General features: G+C 33.1%; 1 protein-coding gene across 1 annotated transcript; it reads right to left on the bottom strand.

The window, feature by feature from the left end:
• Positions 1–14,392: 14,392 nt before the first annotated feature.
• Blos1 (biogenesis of lysosome-related organelles complex 1 subunit 1) lies at positions 14,393–14,962 on the bottom strand. Its single transcript, XM_072526225.1, has one exon. It carries the CDS (start codon positions 14,851–14,853, stop codon positions 14,479–14,481), a length of 375 nt encoding a protein of 124 aa, XP_072382326.1. The 5' UTR covers positions 14,854–14,962; the 3' UTR covers positions 14,393–14,478.
• Positions 14,963–22,350: the final 7,388 nt, after the last annotated feature.

Here is a 22,350-nt window from a genome sequence, read left to right as displayed (position 1 = left end):
ACCCTAAGGTACTTGACCTTCCCCGTATGGAGGCAGCTCGCACGTTAAATAACTCCACAATTTCTGCTTGTCGTAAAAGATGATTAATTGGAGTAGCTGTCCTCTATTCCTAACCCTTCCTCGTGTGAGTGCATGCTCCCAACTATCATAAGTCATCCACGCCTACCCACTCACGTGCTGATACAAAACTATACGAGGAGACTGTAGCCAGACGTTGTACAGGCGCACAGCCCCACTGGACCGAAGAACCATCCGAACTCGTGGGAAGAAAAATGGATAGGTAAATATGTAATAAAAAAAGGCAATTATAGGGATGGGTTAGGAGAGCCTATGGGGTGATTAAAAGAAAAAACAGTGATACGGACGAAACAATGGAGAAGAAAAATTAATTTATAAGGAAGAAAAAAAGAGAAGACAGGGTGCCAAAAATCAGGGGATCAATCGATGAGTTACTAAATCTAACAAAGACGATAGCAAATACGAAGAACAAGATTAAACAGAGCTAGAAGATTTGTTGCGATATCAAACAAAACATGAATTAATCTGTAGTACTATAAAGGAAACAGAAAAGAAGATGCGTGACAACAAGAACGAAAACAAGGATGAAGATTTGGATGTCCCATGTAACGTGAAGCTGACAAAAGGCTATAGATTCTAAGCACATGTCCATATAGTTAAAAAAATTCGAGAGATAAGCAGTGGAGTGCGGTAATGTACAATCTTAAGAGCCAGAGCAACACGATAAAATGCTTTAAAACGAAACAACGAAAATTGACGGAAACGAGGAAACGGTAAAAAACCCTGAACTATCAAGCAAACAGCATGGACACTACCGAGAAAACTAGGAAGTGGGACTCCCATAAAAAGGAACACCAGAATAATTATTGCCAATACCATCGCATCACATCTGGTATCGACATTTAGAGCGCCAAAAGATAAGTAAGTTACATACAATCAAAGTAAAACGAGAGCTGAAAACCCTAAAATTCACAGAAACCGAATAAGTACTCTCGCCCCTTCACAAACGAAGAAGTCACAATAGTTCTTATTGATAAAAAACCAGGTAGGGCCCCAGATTTTTGATAATACCTTCTCTGAGTTTTTAATAAACAGCAGAAAATATGCAAGGGAATGGAAGGCTCACTTTTTCAAACAAATAAATAAATAGAATGACTAAGCCGACCAAAGAGAAGTTGCACAAATCAAGTTCTTTCAGTTACCATCTTTATTGATCCAGGCAGAGAATGGTTAAAACAACAGCTGCGTTCATAGATCTAACATCGGCCTACAATATAGTTTGGAGAGAGGGTATGGTTTGCAAAATTCTCTGAACATTTCCTTGTGAATCCACTGCTCAAATAATAATCGACAGTATGCTGAGCAACTGAACGACCTAAGTGGTAATGGTAACCAACATTAGCACTTCTAGAAAACCAAAGACTGGGCTGCCTCAGGGATCAGTACTAGCTCCTCTGCTCTTTAGCCTCTACATTGCGGGCATACCAAGAAAGTTGCAACAAAGAGTAAATCATTTGAAAAATTGAGGTAACCCTTATGACAGATTTAGACAGTGAGAAAGTTCTTCCATAACTGGAGACTCCAAGCAAACGGCACGAAAACATACTTTTCCATCTAAATAATAAACTTGCAGGAAGAATAATTAACATACAATTTGAAAACATCACACATGTTTATAACAAAATGCCAAAGTAGCTAGCCTCAATAGAACGTTAATATTCAAAGAGCATCTGACAAAAATAGCGGAGAAACCAAAAACCAGAAGCTGTTCGGTAAACATGGTGGACATGAGCATTCACTCTGTGATCATCTGCACTGGCTCAAGTCTTCTTGTCAGTGGAATACTGTTCCTCAATCTGGCTTAACAACCCACATATAACAACACAATAAGAATTATTGCTGGGTATTGTCAAATCCACTCACACAAAATAGATTCCAGCCCCTAGCCACATTCCACCACCCAAATTACAATGCTTACACTCTCTTACAAATGAGGACCAAAAGATCATTTACAACTGTAACCCACCAAGACACAGATACTGCTAACCATAACTGACTTCATTCTAGACAACCTCCAATAAAATCAGCAAAGTCAGCTATAGAAGAAGAGTTTTGGCACGCAACACATGATCTATGCTGAATAGAATTAAAACCCAATACAGTGGATGTAACTACATGATGCACAAATGGGACAAACACCCATTCCTACTTTTTGATTGCAGACAACTCCAAACCATCAGATACATCACAGAACAGTGTCCCACAAAATTATATGATGGCAGGTCAGAGGAATTGCTAACAACGACTCCAGAGTCAAGTGTGTGTGTCAAGAGCCGTATGATAAATAAATAAATAAGAAGTGAAGAATGCTTTTGGATTGATAATTAATAATCTTGATTTTATATTCCCTTAGTAATGCCGACCATATTAACATCATTATCATAGCCTTTGCGTCTCTATGAACATTTAAATGTTGTAAGTGATAGTAAAATTCGCTTGTTAGGGATCCCATTGTGAATCATGAGGAAAAACCAGGAAATAATTTGTGATACTATCCTAACATGGTAAGTATTTGGTCTTAGTTGGCTCTCATTATTAACATCAAACTCTAATTTTATATGTGTTTTAAAATATAAATGATGTATCCTTGATATGTTATTGACTTATTAATACTGATATTTCGCTACTAGAAGAAGAACAATTTGTGACATAATTTCACTAACATTTAATTGTTAAATCAAACCAATTGCATATGTTCATTACCATTGTTTAAATAGGACTAGTTAGACAATCCTTATGGAACAAAAGTTTGATTTTCATTCTGCCGTCATGTGGTGGCCTCTAGTCATAAATTTAAAAAACTGTTAACAGAAACTTAATTCTTTGCAGGATTCTATTCGAGTATATTTTTACCTGTCTATTAACTAATGCAAACCTATACACGGGTGCCAGATTGTGAAGAAAATATAAGACTTTAATAAAATGCTTATTGTTATTATCGTTGTATGCGTCTTGTGGACGATAACTTGACTATTTCGAGCGAATATTTCAAATTGTTTTTCTACTTTGAGACTTGCTAAATCTAAATCGGTTAGTAATCTATTTAAATGAAGTAGGTAAATGCTACTTTTTTTTTTAATTTTTATTAGTTTACCAGATATTCAATTTGGTTACTTATATGATTTGTTAGAAAAGGATTAAATATTTAATTGAAATAGACTCGATTGATATCGTCTTAGAACACTCATGCGGAGGTTTATTTTTTAGTCAAGACAAGTTTTAAGTTTTATCATTGTTTAAAAAAAATTCTTTTTAAACAATGGTTTTATGTATGTTTTGAGAAAATTAAATTTTAATCTTTTAATCTTTAAAATGACGTTTGAAAATATAGTAAATTTATGGTTATGGTTTTTTGATAATGGTTTGGAAGCAAATAAACAGGCCGATAGGCCACAACAAGAGGCAACACATATTAAGGGACAAATTAATCTATGTGTTGGGATAAAAGGAATAATAATTAACAAGACTTTAATAAATAGTACCCTTTATTTTATTTATTTATGTACTTTATAATATACACACCATTTTTGTATTTCTGTTTACATAAATGAGAATGTTTTTTTCAATCAACTCGCCCGATCTGAAAAGTTTATTAATGAAATAATTTTAAATTACAAAGTGATATATATTGCAAAAATTAAATTCGCATTATTTTAATAGTTATATAACACTTATCAAAATTCTAATATCTACACCATAGACAATATTAACAAAATAATAATTCAAGGTAAAAAAAAACAAAACAAAATTGTTTACATTAATAGTTATAGAAATTGATTGTAACATTGTTTTCATGAACTAAAATAAGCAATGTATGAGTTGGATATATGTATGAACCAGCAAGACTAGTTTAAAAATATTAGATCGATGTTTAACTACAATGGTACCAAGTCCAACAAACGTTATGCTAGCAAAGTGTTCAAGAAAAACTGCAGCAGAAAACTGAGTTTGTGGCTTTGATGCAGTTTGTACAGATTTTGTCCTAATCTTAACCAGTCTCTTTTTTAGTGCTGTTATGCGAGTTTTCATAAGATTAATCCGTATTCGAGATGCATGTAATCTCCTTTAAAGTGTGTGATAATTATGAAATCTTTTTTTCTTGACCAATGGTGATAACGGCATATCTATAAGCTCATCAACAAAATCGCCAAGTTCAGAATTATCACTGTGCGAAACAGTATTGGCACTGGTTGATGGTTGTTTCGGGTAGCTTCAGACTTTCCAATGCAGCATTACCTACAACAATATTATCATTAACACAACTGAAAAAAAAGCAACTTTCTGCACAATAAAGTAAAAAAACAATTTAAGTTCTGTATTCAAAATATAGATAACTTGGCAGTTATGCCAATATATTTTTATATCTATATATCTATATATATATATATATATATATATATATATATATATATATATATATATATATATATATATATATATATATATATATATATATTATAACAGTATGAAAAAAGAAATTTTTTAGATAGGAAAAAAAAGATCCCATAGGACTACCAAAAACAAATTTTGCACTTTTTTCATTCCTTTTATTAAAAGATATGTAGATGATTTAGTGTTGGCACTTCCTAAATACAAAATTAATGAAATAGTCAACATTTTCAACAATCATAATCAATACATATACAATTTACTTTTGAGGCAGAGGTAGATAATTCTCTAGTTCCTTAGAGTAGGTATAAAGTCCAGTGCTTTATACAGGTTGGTGAATTGTTTGCAGTCGGTAAGTTTGGTATGGTTGATTCTGAGTCTTCTAATAGTCGATGCTTCTCTTCTAGTTATGAAGTCTAGGGAGAGATGACCAATAAAAGATTGAAGTTTATGAAAAGTTGTTTTGCTCTTTTGCTATAAGTTTTGTCAAGTATCCTCGACTGACATTTTAAAAACGAATTTCGAGATTCGTTAGCTAGTTGAATTGGGGTGACTTCAGTCACCCCATGGTTGGTAGCTTCTTTGGCAAAATTATCTGCTGTTTTATTACCAGTAATTCCGGTGTGAGAAGGCAGCCATATGAGACAGACTTACATCGTAAGCAGAGAGATTTTGGTATATGTCATGAATGTTTTGAACTAATAGGTGGTCAGTGAAAATTGTATTGACTAAATGGATATATGAAAGTTAATCTGGACAAATGGCAATATGTTTGTTTTGATCGGAGATGCATTTAAAAGCCAACAGAATACTATATAGTTCACCTGTGAAAACGTTGCATATTAAGGGTAACCGAGATGATCTTACAAGTTCACGTTTAGTGGTCACTGCACAACCAATACCACTGGTAGTTTTAGAAGGATCTGTATAGAGAATTAAATTCTAAAAATGCTTTCTTTATAAGAAGGTTAGAAGATTCAAGTTTGTTAAAAATGGTGAGTGAGGTATATATTGAAGGGAGATCTTTAGCCCAGAGGGGAAGTAAAGTTAGAGGAAATGAACTAGTCAGAAAAAGGTCAATATTTTTAAGTAGTGGACAAATTAATTGAGGTATAGATTTTATGATAAGGTGTTGGATTTTATGATAAATGGATTTGCGGATGTTGATGCAGCATACGAAAGTAGAAGTGATTATCGTCTTAGGGTACGAGAAAGTTAATTAGATTCACGGTATACACTCTCAATAGGACTAAAGCGAATGTTTAACCTTTTAAAACAATTGATTTTAGGTTCAGAGATTTGATTCTTTCAATTTAATTTGGAGTCAAACATAAAACCGAGAATTTTACATTAATTAACAACAGAAAGTAGAGAATTGTTAAATAAAATTTGGGGTAAGGGAGTGGAAATCCTTCTGGAAAATTTTACTAATTTGGTTTTGCTCTCAGTGAGTGATAATCCTAGTTCGTTAGATCTCTCTTGAAGTAGTTTTAGTACACTTTGTATAAGTTTATATGAGGTTGGGACAGATTTAACATGACAGTAAATGATTAGGTCATCAGCGTATTAAACATATTTGATGGGAGGCAAATTTCGTTGATTGCAAGAATGAATAGAGTTAAACTTAATGCAGATTCTAAAGGGACACATTAATTTCGAGGAAGAGATTGAAAAAGTTTACCCTTGGCAAGGACTTTAAAGATTCTTACAATTAGATAGTTTTTTACAAATGAGAAAATATTACCATTTAAATTAAAGTGGGAGATTTTGTCAATGAGTGCTTTTCTGGAGATTGAATAAAATGCCTCTTCAACGTTAAATATAGTTGCTACGACATCTTGTTGATTATAAATTGCTCAAAAAATGTGTGTTTGAAAAATAAAAAGGTTATCAATAGTAGACCGATTACGTCGGAAACCGGATTGAGCGTCGGGAATAATATTATACTGTTTAACGAACCAAGTGAGTATTTTATTGATCATTGTTTCAAGAAGTTTGCAGGTAATACAAGTAAGAGAAATCAGACGAAAGATATTGGAATTATAGAGGGTTGGTCAGGTTTTTTAATTGGAATGATTATAGAATTGCGCCAAACATCTGGGAATTTTTGTGTGTTTCAGATAAGGTTATAAATTTCGAGAAGTTTGGAGAGAGATGTATTAGAGAGATTTTTAAAAAATATATAAGGGATATCATCGGGATCATTAGCAGATTTTGTACATGAAAACAAGGTAAATTTTAGTTTATTTAGGGTAAACGAGGCGTTCATAAACGTGACATCGTGTGGAGTTGACGAGATGGTGGAGAAAGATTGAGCGCGTAAAGAACTGGGAGTAAAAGCGATATTACTTTTATTGAATCTGTCTTCAACCCAATTAGCGAGTGTGTCGAAAATGAATTGAATGTCAGAGATAACTGTGTTGTTGAAGATGATAGGAGAAATAGTTAGGACATAGGAATGAAGGATGAATAAATTCATAGGATGAAGGTTAGTTATATTGCCTTGGATTTGTGAAACAGTTTTTTTATAAATGAGTGGAGTTTGCATTGTGTGTTAGGGTGGAAGTGTAATTTTGCCAAGAAGATGTTTTGCTTTGCTTAATACGGAATTTGGCTTTAGCTTTAACTTGTTTATGTATTAGAAGATTTTCCTGGGTTTTGTTTCACCGATATTTATTTAAAGCAATCTTGGATAAACGGATGGCATTATTTCAATCATAGTTCCACCATAGTACCATTTTGTGAGTAGCAGAGATGGTTTTTTTTACCGATATGTGATTTGGCAGCAGTAAGTAAGCATTCGTATAACAAATTTAGAATAATGTTAATATCCTCTGAAATAGCTAAGCAAGATAATAATATTCCAATTTAAGAAATAAATTTTAACCAATCAGTGTTTTTAAAGTTCCAGAAACTTCTAGTAGTGGTTTGCTTATTGGAGGAGCTGGATATGATGATAGTGAAAAGTGGTTGCTATCATGTAGGCCATCAAAAACTTCTTAGGAGAGGGAAGATGAAATTTTGGAGTCACAAAGGATTCACAAAGGATAAGATCAATGGCTGAAAATGATCCTGAGGAGACGTTAAACTGGTTATAAGTCCAGTAGTTAACAGAAATGTGTCTGAACAATTTAAGATGTTTTTAATAACTTTTCCTTTACCAAAGATACGGAATGAGTCCCAAATTCTGTTATGGGCATTAAAGTCACCAACAAGAATATACGGGACGGGAAGTTGAAATATTAAATCGACTATCTCTTCTACATTGAGGGTATGGTTAGGAGGAATCTATATGGTGTCTTAACAAATGGGAAGTTTGTTAGAACACCAAGCAGTAACCGCTAATGTATCGCAGTACTGTATAGCAGTAACCGTATCCTCTGAAGTTTTTAAGTTTGGCTTAATGGTTGATTTTAAAATTTGTTTCCTGAAGACAAAAGATATTGGAATTATGAGAAGAAATAATCTTTTGAATTATTTCTAGGCGATGATAAATTCCATCGCAAATCGATTGTATCAAACTGAAAGTTATTAAATTTTAAAGATGATATGGGAGAAAAGAGAGAAAAACTATTGAGAAGGAACAGAGGAGTCACTTGTGTAACCATCGTTAGTGAGCAGTTGTTCTGTGAGATCTTTTTGATCAGGATAAAGAATTTTATTTACTAGACGTGTTATACGATTTTGTAATGATACACAAGAAAACTAAGTTCCTGTAGCTGGCTGTATACCATATATCACAAAAAAATTTTGTTAAAATCCTTTATAAAAGGTATATAAATTAAAAACCCAAACGGGCTATGTCATGAAGAGAAAACATTTTCGGAATCCATATTCCATCATCAGTGTCTAGGTCTACATGTTTTGAGCCACTAAATATGTGGGTAAAATCCCGTTAAAAGTTATATGTTACAATTTAGTTTACATTATTTAGTCTTATATATTAGGATGTTAAAGTTACCAGTGGATATGATATGATAGAATTGCCATGTTATCATATCCACTGGTAACTTTAACATCCTAATATATAAGACTAAATAATGTAAACTAAATTGTAACATATAACTTTTAACGGGTTTTTACTAAGATATTTAGTGGCTCAAAATATGTTCACCTAGACACTGATGATGGAATATGGATTCCGAAAACCTTTTGTCTTCATGACGTAGTCCGTTTGGGTATTTTAATTTATATACCTTTTATAAAGGATTTTAACCAAAATTTTTTTTTTGTAATGATCTTTCTTTTATCTTAGTATAGATTAGGGCAAGATCTTTCATTAATGATTATCAGCGGTATCTCAGTGGTAAATTTACTGGCTTAATTTAGAGGGTCGTTGGTGCCTAAGGAATTTTCGAGAAATTTTTCAAGATAATTCTAGAAAACATTAAATTATTGTGTTTTTATAGGATTTGAGTGCAGCTTTTAGTTGGAAATAGTTTATAGGAGAGTTCGGATAATTGATATCTTGTGAAACTGAGGATGAATAAGGAAAGGGTGAAGGAAAAAAAAGAGTATATATGGTTAAGTCCAGATTTGTTGTAAAACTTTTGTTTTATCAAGTATAACCATTTGATTAAAAAAGGGAATGGATATTTTAAGGTTATTTTTTATTAACAATTTTTTTTTCAAACTAGACTTGGGCTAGTATTTGAAGTACATAAAGTTTTCTTACTTAATTCAATATCGTGTCTAAATTTGGCAAAAGATGAAGTAAAAATATACATAGAGCAGAAAAAATGAATAAATGCGAGAGAAAGAGAGAAATTCTATTCATCATGTATGCTGTGATTAGATTTGACATCAGAAGATTTATCAGAGCATGCGCTTATATATACTCTTGTAAGTCGGTGGTAGGCTGTTCTTTTAACTTTTTTAAGATAAACTTTTTTATTTTTAAAAGCTAATTTTTTAAAAAAATACGGTTTTTATTGATCTTTTCCTTGTACCTATGTAGAGCTACAATAAGTTCTTTTGAATGCCATCTATGTTGGAGGATAGTGGAGTAGTAGTAGTAGTAGTAGTAGAGGAGTAGTGGGGTGATACATATAAAAGAGTTCTCAGGAAATGCAATAAGTTGCGTGGAATTGAGTGTAAAATTAGTCTGATTATCTTTGTAAATCGTTTCTATAGCGGAAATATAATTAGGTTTCATCGAGTAATCCAATCAAAGATTAGATTTGGACATTTTTTGGCTGGTTTGGGTGGCATTGACAATGTCGAAGGAGGAAAAGAACTTAATAGAGCAAGAATACCGGATGAAGATAGAATGGTAGGAGTATCAGGAGGACTGTCACTGAAGTGTCCTCTTTTTTGTCCTACTGTCAACATGGGCTTTGAATTAGTACGACGAGGGATGGATAAATCCATAACGGCAGCCAGGATGGGTGTGTAGTTAACGGAGATGGACTCAATTTCCGAAGATAGAAGTTCTTTTGATAAAGTTAAGGATTCAAGATTAAGGACTCCTTAGAGTCAGCTGAAAATGAAGAAGAGGGAGGATCATTAGCTGCAATGAGTGTGAATATGTGATCTGGTCAACTGGAGACTTTGCGATCAAAGTCCACGGTACGACTCGTAAGCTTACAAAGAAAACACTATAGTCTGTCAGAGAATAAAAATATGTTAAAGGATGTATTTTCATGGTTAATTAAGAGAGAAGATTGCACTTCGAAGTCCTTCTTGTCAGGGATTACAAATGTTACCCTAGAAAAACTCATGATATATGCCTATTGATCATCTGATGTTCCGGATTTTTTAGGGACTGTTCGATTAGTGAATGCGGGATGGAAGGAGATACATTTGAAATAAGGATTCTTTTGGTCGCAGAAAGAAGTCTGCAGATAAAGATGACGGTGGAATTAATTATGACGTTCGGTGTATTAGTTGATCAACGATGTCGGTAGAAGTGAGGAAAATGCAGATTCGATTATTCGAAATGCGAGTTGTAAAAGTAATATTTTTTGGATAAACTATTTCACCAATTTCTTTAATATATTCAAATAAAACAGTATTCAAAATGGAGTGCATGACAATAACTTGTTCCCTTTTAGAAAACGAACGGGAAGGAGGTCTAGAGACTGCGGCAACGACATATGATTTTGGGTTGGAACTGGAGTTGTTTTGTGTTAATGTAAATATTTAATTGCTATTCATGATGTGTAGTCCTGGTTACCCAGACCGTAACACAATGCCTAAACGTGAGTACCTAATGGACCCTCTCCCAAACTGGAAAGAAAGAAAAAAGGATCTCACCTATTTCTTGGGATTTTCATTGGTTTTCTTTAATTACACCAATATAGCCACAATTAAATTCGACTATTGAAATAGTTATAAAACCAAATTTGATACTAGTTTTCTTATCACATTGTGATTAAAGAACTTCGCTTCGTATTGTTAACTCGTCGATGAATAAAATTAATTTATCTGTTTAACACTGTTTAAATCTTTAAAATCCATGAGGAACTTTAAAAAGGGTGTTTAACCTTTGACAGTTATTTGATGTTTTTGAATCGATTATTTGAAGCTTTATTTATAAACTTATTTTATTAAACTTATTATTAAATATTTTATTAAACTTATTATTAAAAAAACAGTTTGCAAAAGTGCTTTTTAGCTTCTAAACATTTATACTACTTTTGATATTTTTCATGTCATACGGCTGTACGTAGGCTCAATGAGAAGCTGATGTAAAAGCACAATTAAAAAAAAACAGAACTTTCCATAACCAATAACAAGAAACAAGCTGAGATATTGCAGCGGACAGATCTCCCTTGCATTTTTCTGTGGCGAAATTTTACGAGTACCATTATTTTAATGTTTCAAAACTAATTTACTTCTTCACTGTGTATGCCATTTATAAATCGAATTATAAAATTTAGGTATTCTTTTACAATGTGTTCATTGCAAAATATTTGCAATTTCTTAAACAAGAAAAAAAATGCTATTTGATTTCCTCTGGGCCATAGAAGGTTTTGGTTTTTTTAAATGTTTTTTTATTAGCTTTATATTGAGCCTACATACAAGTGTATGACAAAAAAGTCAAAGTTATTAGAAATTTTTATATGCTAAAAATTTGTTATTCTTCATACTGATTTTTAAAAACAAATTTAATATAATCTTGATGTTTTTTTTTTAATTTAAAACGAAGCCATAAAAAATCGATTGCTATTTACAAAATATCCCTAGAGTGACTGTTTGGACAAGTACAGTTGTTTAAATAATCGTTCTCCTAGATAAACAAATTGAATAACTCATAAACTGTATGGTCGTTCTGTATGACATTTAGCAAACTTTAAAAACTCATTAACTGTCATAATTTTAAATAGTTGTATTACATATCGTTATGCAAAAAGAAAGTTATTAACATTTATAAACTATACTTTAAAAATAAGGGTTTTTAAATTATCTCGGTCAATTCTTTATGTATTTTAATTATAAAAATCTCAATATAAGAGAACATTTTATGATCTATAACTTTTATTTTAACCATATATCTCTAACATGTATAAGAAACGTTTTATGCGCATAAACTTTTTTCACTTTTTAAGATTGTTTAATAAAAATGCAAAGCAAAATTAGCTGAAGTCTTCAGATAATCGTCATCAGCTACCCCTCATATACCTTTTAGAGACTTTAAATATCTGTTTAAGATTTTTTCAGCTTTTTTAGAATTGTAGATAATAAAAAGTTATGTAACTTTTGAGAGTATCCAAATTAAAATACATGAAACTATTAATCGAAATAGTTGCAAAAAAACCTTATTTTTGCAGTTATTTATAAATTAAAATAACTCTTTTTTGCGCAAAGACATGTACCATAGGTCCTTGAAATTATGGAAATTAATAAGTTATTAAAGTGCGCTAAATATCAATCAGAGCAAATAGTTTATAGGTTATTTAATCTGTTTATAAACATTTATATTAACTTTGATATCGTTTATGCCGCAAACTTATATAGAGGCTTAATGAGAAAAACTGAGCATTTTATATTTAAAACCAAAGCATTTTATTCTTAAAATCATACTTCCATTGTCTATTAACAGTAGGAGCTGAAAATTGAAGGGATTCTAAATGAAGATCTGAATTGTGCGATCCAACTTACAGATGGCACATGCGGTAAAGAAATAAAAATTGATAACCCGTTAAAATGATGGTATTCGTAAAATACCGCTTCGGAAAAGTAGAATGGAGAACCATCTGAGCTCCGTTTTTTTTTACATTTGAACTTTTTTAAAATGAATCGCGCTTGCAAAATTTGCAATATCTTGCAACAAAACATAATTTTTTTTTAACTGGGCTCAACAAAAAGTTGTTTAAATAATCGCTTTCCATGATAAACAAATCGTCACTATTTTTATTAGTTACATTACATACCATTATGCAAAAACAAAGTTCTTAAAATTTATAAAGTTCTGCAAAATCCAAGGGTTTTTTACAACTATTTTGGTGAATTCTTTATATATTTTAATTTAAAAACTCACAAATGGAAGAATTTTTGGAGATCTACAATTTTTATTTTAACTATTTTTCTCTAAACTGGATAAAAAACGTTTTATATGCAAAAGAATGACCTCTCACTTTTTAAAATTGTTTAAACAAAAACAAACCAAAATCACCTGTATGTCTTCACAGATTTATTATTAACTAAACCTAATATATCTTTTAGAACCTTCAAATATCTTTATAAGATTTTTACATGAAATCAATGATTTTTAAGTTAATTACGTAACGGAAACGGTGTAAAATAAAAGAATATAAAAAAAGTTTCTATTTACTTACCAGAGTGTAATATCCATGTTTGACAAGCCGAAGGATTTTTTGTCGGAAATCTGAACATTCTTAATCCATGAATTTTGTATGGTGATAAACCACATTTGTAATAACAACAAATATTTCTAGTCATCTGTAAAAAACCATTTATTTATTATGGAAGTAACATTACTTTAATTTAAAATCACTTTTTTCAAATATTATCGAATGTATGTATTATCCGGTAAAAGTTATTTCTAAATACCTAATTTGTTCATTTCTCATACAAATGTTTTTTGTTTTAAACACATAGAATTAAAATGTTCTACTTACCTCGGACAAAATTTTTGTAATACACTTCCAAATAAAATATTTAAATTCTTTAAACTTTTTAGATATAGGAAAATTTAGAAGCCACAGCACGTTTATGTAGGTACAATTTTAGTTGACACGATATTTACTATGTAGTTGATAGTAATAACTCTATTTTAAATGAATACCTGTGATTCATGTTCTGTTTTTTGTAAACATTTTTATTTGTAAGCAAACCTGTTGTTACTATGTCAGTGAAATATTGCAACGCTGGTGAATTTAATTCAGTGGATCAAAAATGGACGTTTAGTTTAGTCGTTAACTTTTTCACATAGCACCATCTAGTATAACGTATATCAAACAAACAATAGTATATTAAAATCTATTGAGACAGAAAGAGTGGTGACATCTAGTGACTGTCTCAATTAGAATCAAACAAATTTATACATTGCGTTGGCTAACTAGTCCTATTTAAACAATGTCATTACATTCTTCATACAACAGCCAATTGGCTTATATCTTCCAATAACTATTATACAAATCTGTATCTATACAAATCTTCAGCAGATAAGCTTTCCATTCCACACATTTTATTTGTCCAGGGCTCTAATATCAAGGATATGTCCTTCTTTCGGCAGAACTTACTGTGCTAGAGATTCGCCTGTATGATCCTCATTGGACTTATTCATCATATACAGAGTACACAACCTGGGTTGCCTCTCTACTCATTTTCTTTATATTTTTATTTGTGAACTCCAAAAAGTTTCTTCAGACTAATTTCTGGATCCTCTGATGGACCATCTTTTTTTGTGTCTGTGTCCATTTTGTTCGAGTTGGATAAGGTAGGTAGTTTAATACTCATATTTCATTAAATTAATTTATATATAAAACAGAATCATACATTTTCTTTATCAACTCAGAATAACAACTATATATTTACAAGGTAAAACTATTGACTATTTTCTTGAGAGCCTTGATAGACAATTTCTAAAGCAGTTGTAATAGTACGAACATCCCCTTCAATGGCCTTTGCCCAATTTTCCACATCACCTAATTCTTTGAGAGCACTACTAAAATGTTCAACTAAGTTTAACCATTGTTGAGTCTGTTTGGAGAAATTCGTCGCACTCATATGCAGTTGTTTAGCTTCCGCATCCAATTTTTTTTGATTTAGATAAGCTTGAGCTACACCAACATTTAAATGGTCTACCAGTGCCTGTGTTAAATCATTTGCAGCCGAACATGCCTCTTTTCTTTTTGCTTCTTGTAGTTCTTTCTTTAATACCTGTTTTGCTTGATGCTCCTTTACCATAGATGATAACATTTTTATTTAAAAACAACTTGTATTCTTGTTAGAAAGGATAGTAATTTTATTTACTATTTATTAAAAAATGTTAGTAAACATATGATTTTTGTCAATGTCAATTTTATTAATAGAAGTGGAAGTGACTATACAACCGTGAGTTGTCTCCGCAATTGTAATAATAGTTGTTCTAAACATAGGCCATCAGTCTTGATTAGATAAAGCTATAATACCACAAACCATACATACAGAGTATGTATGGTTTGTGTATAATACCATAATTACTTTTGCCAACTGAAATGAACAAAAATCAAATCTAAATTAATATCGAATATTCTGGTACAAATCTAATTCAATCTTAAGTGTCTAGATCTTATTTTGTTTGTTTAACTTTTATTATTGTTGTAATTGATTTTTTCATTTCTTGTGATTCTTTATGTACCTAGTTATCTTAAAATTGCATTTCATTTATTAAATTCATATGTTTACTTACATCTCAGCGGTTAAAAGGTACTTAAAATGATAAGTATATACTTATCAGACATATATTTTTATTTCCATACATAATTGTCCAGAATATATGAGCAATAGGTAATTGGTTTTAATTGCCCAGTCAACATTTCCGGTAATCTAGTTTAGGAGTTTAGTGAGGTAATCCAGCAGTTTTTCTTCTTGTTAGATGAGCAATTATATCAAACACGCTTTGTTGACCATCTTTGCTTTATTTAATTTTACATCCATTCAATTTTTTATTACATACGATACTTTAATATTTTTAGGTCAGACTTTGAATAAAAAGATTTTATCGGTTTCTAATTCCTACATTTTCATTGAAAGCCTGTAGCTTTTGTTAATTGCTTTTCTTCTAATTTTTATATATCTTCTCCGTTGAGTTCCTTTGTATATTGGTTTTTAGTTAATTAAGTTATAATTATTTCTTCAGTCAAAATTTTTATTATTTCGTATTGCTTACTTTGGTCGTTTCTTTTTTTTGTATATAAATATTAATTGAAATCATATAGATTCATTAATTCAATTAATAATTAATTAAATCATTAATTCATTGCTGTACCACTTGATTAAAACTTCTATACCAAGGCTTGAAATGGAAAAAAATGAGATACAAATATTTGGGCTATTGGTTGAATGAAAAGTGGGACTTATCTCGGGAAATCAAAAGCAGAATGGAGTAAGCCAGAACATCATTTAAAAAGATGTAAAAATTATTAACCAACAGAGCGCCAAAAAGTCTCTTAAAAACGCGGTTATTATGTTGTATGTCTTCAGCATTCTGCTATATGGAAACATAGACTCTCACTGGAACAATATGTAAAAGAATTGAGGCTTTAGAGGGGTGGGCGTACCGTCGATTGTTGAGGATATCGTGAATGGACAGAGTGACTAGTGAAGCAGTTTAACAGCGTCTAAACAAAGAAAAAGAGATTCTAAATAGTACAAAAAGGAGAAAATTGGAGTACTTTGCCCACGTGATGAAAATTGCTACAGTAATTATTCAGTTTCCCTTCTTTTCAAAAATAGAAGGGAAACATGATCCTGGACGACGAAGAACATCCTGGCTCAAAAACCTCCGCCAGTGGAATGGACTCAGTATCACGACACTATTTAGGTCTGTTGCGGACGAAGTAAAGATCATGCGACTGGTCGCCAATATTTTTTGAGGACAAGGCACTCAAAGAAAAGATTACTCAAATGCAAAGATATACGTAGCTCTATAATAGAACAAATCGAGCAAGTCAAGTAGTTAAATACTTGGGTTGTCTGTAAAACGATTTTTGGGACCTAAGACCGAAATAAATAGTAGAACAAGACACAGGTGCTTTCTACGAATTTCTTAAGCTTCCATCTGAAAATACAAGATGCTTAAGTGTTACACTTGGCCCGTTCTGTTGTACGGGATGAAAGTAAAAGGCCTGATTCTTTAACAAACTTAAAGCTTTTGAAATGTGGTGCCAGATCGAAAGCTTAGAATACCATAGAGGACAGTCAGAAATGAGAAAGTATTGTGTAGAATATGCCAAGAGATGTCGAGTACATAAAATATGTTAAGGCAGCGTAACATCAGTCCGCGGGGTGGGAAAGCAAACAGTCGTCCCTACTGGTGGACGGAGAGGATTGGAGAAACAAGAAAAGGCTACATCGAGCTAAGAAGAAAAGTTACGAGAGACAGAGGAAGTCGCGCGGTGGAAGAGAAGGTAGAAAGACTAAAAGCCATAAAGCTGGCGCAGAAATAAACGGCGAAAAAAGATGTTGGAAAGAACTTTGTGAAAATCTTTGAAAGGATATCTGTGGAGACGCCTACCGAATAGTTGTCAAGAATTTTAAAGGGACGTGATGCTTCTTTAAGATCGAGGAGACTTGGAGAGAGTAACTGGCAAAGGCTCTTTTTCCATAGAAGGAGGAAGTAAGCTTTACGCCACTCTACGTGGAGACACCCGTGACTGAATTTACAAGTGACGGAATCTCGCAGAACGCTCAAAGCAGAAAAAGCGCCTGGACCTGATAAGATAGCATCTAAGATAATAAAAATCATCATAGAGGACAAAGTGAAATGGACACAGGATATTATGAATAGTCTACTAAGAAGGTAGGAGTAGAACGGCAAATCTCATACTTCCGAAACCGCGAAAGGAATTAGAGGAGCCTGGGGCGTACAGGTCTATATGACTGTTAAATACCTTAGGCAAGGTCTTTGAGATTCGTGTGAAGACAAGGCCGGAGAGGGAGATAATGGAGAAAGGTGGCATATCTGACTGCCAGTATGAGTCCAGGAAAGGAAAATCTGCGGTAGACGGCATATGCAGAAACAAGAGGGAGATATCCATATGTAGGAGCAGATGGATGGTGGCTTTATTTCTCGATATAAGAAATGCTTTTTATAGTGCAAGCTGAAAAATTATCGTCAGACTACTGGGCGACTTGGGGATATCTCCCTATCTCTAGAACTTGGTCAGAAACTACTTCACAGGTAAGTGCACCAATATTTCGAGGGGTAACTATATAAAGACCACGGCGGGAGTGCCGCAGGACTCTGTCCCCGGTGGCATTGCTTTGGAATATTCTATAAAACGAGATTTTGGAGGCCGATTTGGGCATTGGTGTACAGGCACTAGTGTATGTCTTGGTGGAGCACAACGAAAACTGGTCAATCATGCATACAGCAAACTGAGCCCTCAACAAAGTGAAGAAGTGAGTGGGAAACAGGGACCTCATACTGGCGACCGAGAAGACTAGAGTTATGATCCTCAAGAGTCCGAGAGCCAGAGACCATATAGTTTTTGTACTGGAGGGAGAAAGGATCGTACCTGCCAAAAAAGTAAAGTGTGAAGTACTTGGGGGTATTCCTAGATAGGAGGCGAACCTTTGGTGAGTACGTCATTCGCAAAACAGAGGAGAGAATTTCGGCGCTGACAAGGATTATGCCCAATGTCGAAGGACCAGGAACTACCAAAAAGAGTTTTATTAGAAGTGGTCCGCTATACTGTACTCTATGCGGCACCGGTATGGCAACAAGTGCTTAACATAAAGAAATATAGGAGAAATCCAGAAAAAGCAAAAATAAAAGCACGGCTAAGGATAGCACGTGCATAAAGAACAACATCAACGGTAGCCATAAAAGTGATTGCGGCTGTGTTACTCATCTACCTGATGGTGAAAAAAAGGGCGGAAATATACGGGAAGGGTACAGGAGAAAATAGTAGCTAGGAATAGCAGCATAACGGAGTGGCAGAAAGAATGGACAAACGAGCATAGGGCGGCCTGGACGAGGGTATTAATTCCAAATATTGTAGACTGGATGAAATGCGGAGACGGACACTAACTTCTTCTAAATGTGCACAGTAGCTCGAAATAGATAAGTTGACGTTAGACCAGCCCACTTCCTAAGATTAGCTAGCCAGGATATACGTCTACGCCCAGGGCCTCTCTTACCCTCAATCTTGCCTTGTAAAATCAACTGTAGAAGTCGGTATTTATTACTACGCATGATGTGGTCGAAGTAAGCCAATTTTCTGTTCTTTACGGTGTTAATAATTTCTTTGTCTTTTCTTAGCCTCTCGAGAATAGTTATGTTACTTGTGTGGTGTATATATGAGACCCTCAACATACGTCGGTAGCACCACATTTCAAATGCCTCTAATCGTTTTATGGCATCTTCTGTAAGGCTCCATCTTTCTACTCCATAGCGGAGGACACTAAAGACGTAACATCTAAGAATTCTTATGCGTGTATTAATACTTAAAGATAAGTATCAATATACGGCTTTTTCAATACGAGTTTTTATTTCGTAGCTGTGATCCCAAGTATCGTTAATATTGCAGCCCAAACAGCATATTTTTTCCACTCTTTCTAACGGTGTATCGCCTATTGTAATTTGGGCGCTTATGTTGGTGTTTTTACTAATGATCATTATTTTTGTTTTGCAATTTAGTTTTAGGCCGTATTTGTTACATGTTTCTACAACGTTATCCATCATCCTTTGGAGCCCCTGCGCACTATCTGCCAGCAACACTTTATCATCTGCATATCTAATATTGTTTATAAGTTGTCCATTTACAGCAATCCCATCTGATTCGTCCAAGGCCCATCTAAAGATGTTTTCAGAGTATATGTTAAATAATGCCGGTGACAATATGCAACCCTGTCTAACTCCTTTCTCGGCTGTGAAGATGTCGGACATTTTCTAATCGCACTGTAGCTTTTTGTTGGAGATAAAGTTTGAGATCAGTCTTATATCTTTACCATCGAGTTCTGATGTTTTTAGGATGTCGATTAGTTTCCCATGTGGAACTTTATCAAATGCCTTCTCGAAATCAATGAAATATCCATACACATCGCAGTTGACATCCCTGGCTCTCTGTATTAGAATTTGAAAACTAAAAAGTGCTTCCCTCGTTCCGAGTCCTGCTCTGAATCCAAATTGAACTTCACTCAGGTGTTCTTCTAATTTGGTGTATATCGCGAGTGAATGATAGTAAGGAGGACTTTAAGTACATGGCTCATCAAACTAATTAATCTATGTTCTTCACATTTTCTAGCGTTGGCATTTTTAGGAAGTGGAATGAATGTTGATAGTAGCCAGTCTTTTGGTAAGTAACCAGTCTCGTAGATGTTGTTGAATAGCTTCATAAGAGCTGTATTTAGTGTGCCTCTAATAGCTTTAAAATTTCACCAAGCACCTCATCAGGTCCTGGTGATTTCCCATCTTTAATCCGCTTAATGGCCATAGTTACTTCTTCGTTTGATATTTCTGGGCCGTAGGGATTGTTTATTTCAGTCAGACTTCGTGCTGCATCTTCGAATAATTCTTGCTATATTCTTTCCATCTTCGTAATTTATCTTCAATGGTAGTCAAAATGTGGTCTTCAAAGTCTACAACTTTGCCTGTATTGCGTTGTTTTTTGGTGTTCTGTACCTCTTTAATTTTTTTTGCATATGGAAATCGTTGTTTACGTTGTAGTGTTTCAATTTCCGTACATTTCTCTGTCAGCCATGCTTCTTTTGCTCCTTTTATCTCCTCCATGCAGAATGTGGAGTGTCTGATACGGACGAGCACTGTGTATTAGAGTGCAGAATATTCAATAATGACAGAAATGAGTTACACAGGAAGGTAGGTAGGGTTAGCGCAAATACAATAATGCAGATATCAATGAGTGGAAAGGCCGAATACAAGGCGATACTGGAGGTAGTAACTCAAAATTGTCAAAAGAAGGAAATACTAGAGAGGAATCTGCAGCAACGGTAAGAGAGAGAGAGAAAAAAAACGGCTATTCATGTGATGCATCGGTCTGGAGAGGACCTACCGCATGAGTAGTCTGGTTGAGGGGGTGTACTTTAGTTGGTAGACAGGGAGCTGCCATACCGCGCCATCCTTAACGGGACACGGCTTGGTACGGTCTTTAGAAGATTTACCACCTCCTTCCCATAAAAAAGGCTGAGTAACATTAGCCAAAAGAGAATTGAATGATTTGGAAATGCTTTGCAATACAGTTAAAAATAGGACAATTTAATTTTGGCTGCCTAACAATGACGGAAGAACCCTAAGTAAAAATGCACAGTACCTTACCAAGAACAAGTCAGGTTATCCGTACCTCTGCCAATTTGATTCTTATTTTTTCTTTGTCATACTCCTTGTTCTTGAATTGTTTTTCTTTCATCTAAATAACTGATCTTTACTCTTCCCTCTAAGGGTTCAAGTTTCGACCCTACAGAGTGGTTGAATTTCTTCAGTATCAGCGTCACTTATTACATGCTGTTCACCTATATGTTCCTACCAATTCCTTTGAGATCATTCTCCTCGTATTAATTAAAGAGTTCTTTAAAATATTGTGCCCTTCTTTGCACCAACTCTGTTCTTCCACTGATCAAACAGCCTTCCCTATCTTTGGTTTAGAAACCCTTCTTTACTATTTTTATTCTATCATAAAAGGACTTTATTTTTTCACATTGTCCATATTATTTTAACTCTTTAAAACATGTTCAGTCAGTATCGTTCAAGAAATCACATACGTATAACTATTTTAAATATATTTTGAGATTCACTAAAATTAAATATTTTTCTCAATCAATATTTTTAGTAGATCTGTGCATTTTTTGACTTTTTAAATCTATCGTTTATACTTTTTTGGACTGCTTTTCCTTCATTAGTGATATTATCATCAAAACTTCATTTCACGAATCTAAATTAATATAAGTTAAATTTGATTAAAAGGATATTAAAAAAATATATAAAATATATCATATATTTTACTTTCCATATGAAATTCTATACAATATATGAGCGGCAATATAATTTGTTTTAAAATATAACAAAACAAAGTAAATATTTTATAAAATATTAATCCAAAACGTATAGACAGAGTAAAATAATAAATATATAAGATTATCATTTAAGTTTTATATATAAAACATTATAGTGGAACAAATATTTAATAAAAAGTGTATCTTAGAACATATATAGCAAAGTTAGCAATACACTTACAATTTGCTGATTAAAACTACCGAAACATTTGAATAAAATATGTTTCAAAACTTAATATCTCTACTTATGTGAGTTGAATGGGCAATACAGAAACCACTCAAACTGGGGCTTAAAAACCCATCTTCGTGCCGAATTTCCTGCCTAAGGAATGAACTCAAGATGTAGAAGTGTTGATATATCTAGTTTAATTTTTTCCGCGTCATTTTGTATTAGTAATATCTGCATTTGTCATTGGAAGTCTTTCTTTCGAAAATTCAGAAAATTTCTTTATCTTTCTCTGTAGCGTGAATTATTTTTTAGCATATTATAGGAACTAGAAGTTTTGAATATGCATAAGGTTGCAGTGCACAAAAAAGAAGAATTAATTTGGATAATCTTGTAATTGTTATGTTTCTCTTTTAGATATAAATATCTTTATTTTGAGTAGGTTTTGCAAAGACACGAATATTCCAACTTTGCTATATTTTTCCTCAAATGAAAAATAATACTCTCAATACTACTTTCCTACAATATTAAAATTA

Source organism: Diabrotica undecimpunctata, chromosome 3 (genome assembly GCF_040954645.1).
Source record: "Diabrotica undecimpunctata isolate CICGRU chromosome 3, icDiaUnde3, whole genome shotgun sequence".
Classification (NCBI taxonomy): Eukaryota; Metazoa; Arthropoda; class Insecta; order Coleoptera; family Chrysomelidae; genus Diabrotica; species Diabrotica undecimpunctata.
The sequence above is the reverse complement of the archived record's forward strand: the minus strand, read 5'-3'. Positions and strand labels throughout refer to the sequence as shown.

Bases quoted from the DNA above. Each gene is read 5' to 3' on its own strand.
- Blos1 (XM_072526225.1), bottom strand. From the start codon at position 14,853: ATGTTATCATCTATGGTAAAGGAGCATCAAGCAAAACAGGTATTAAAG.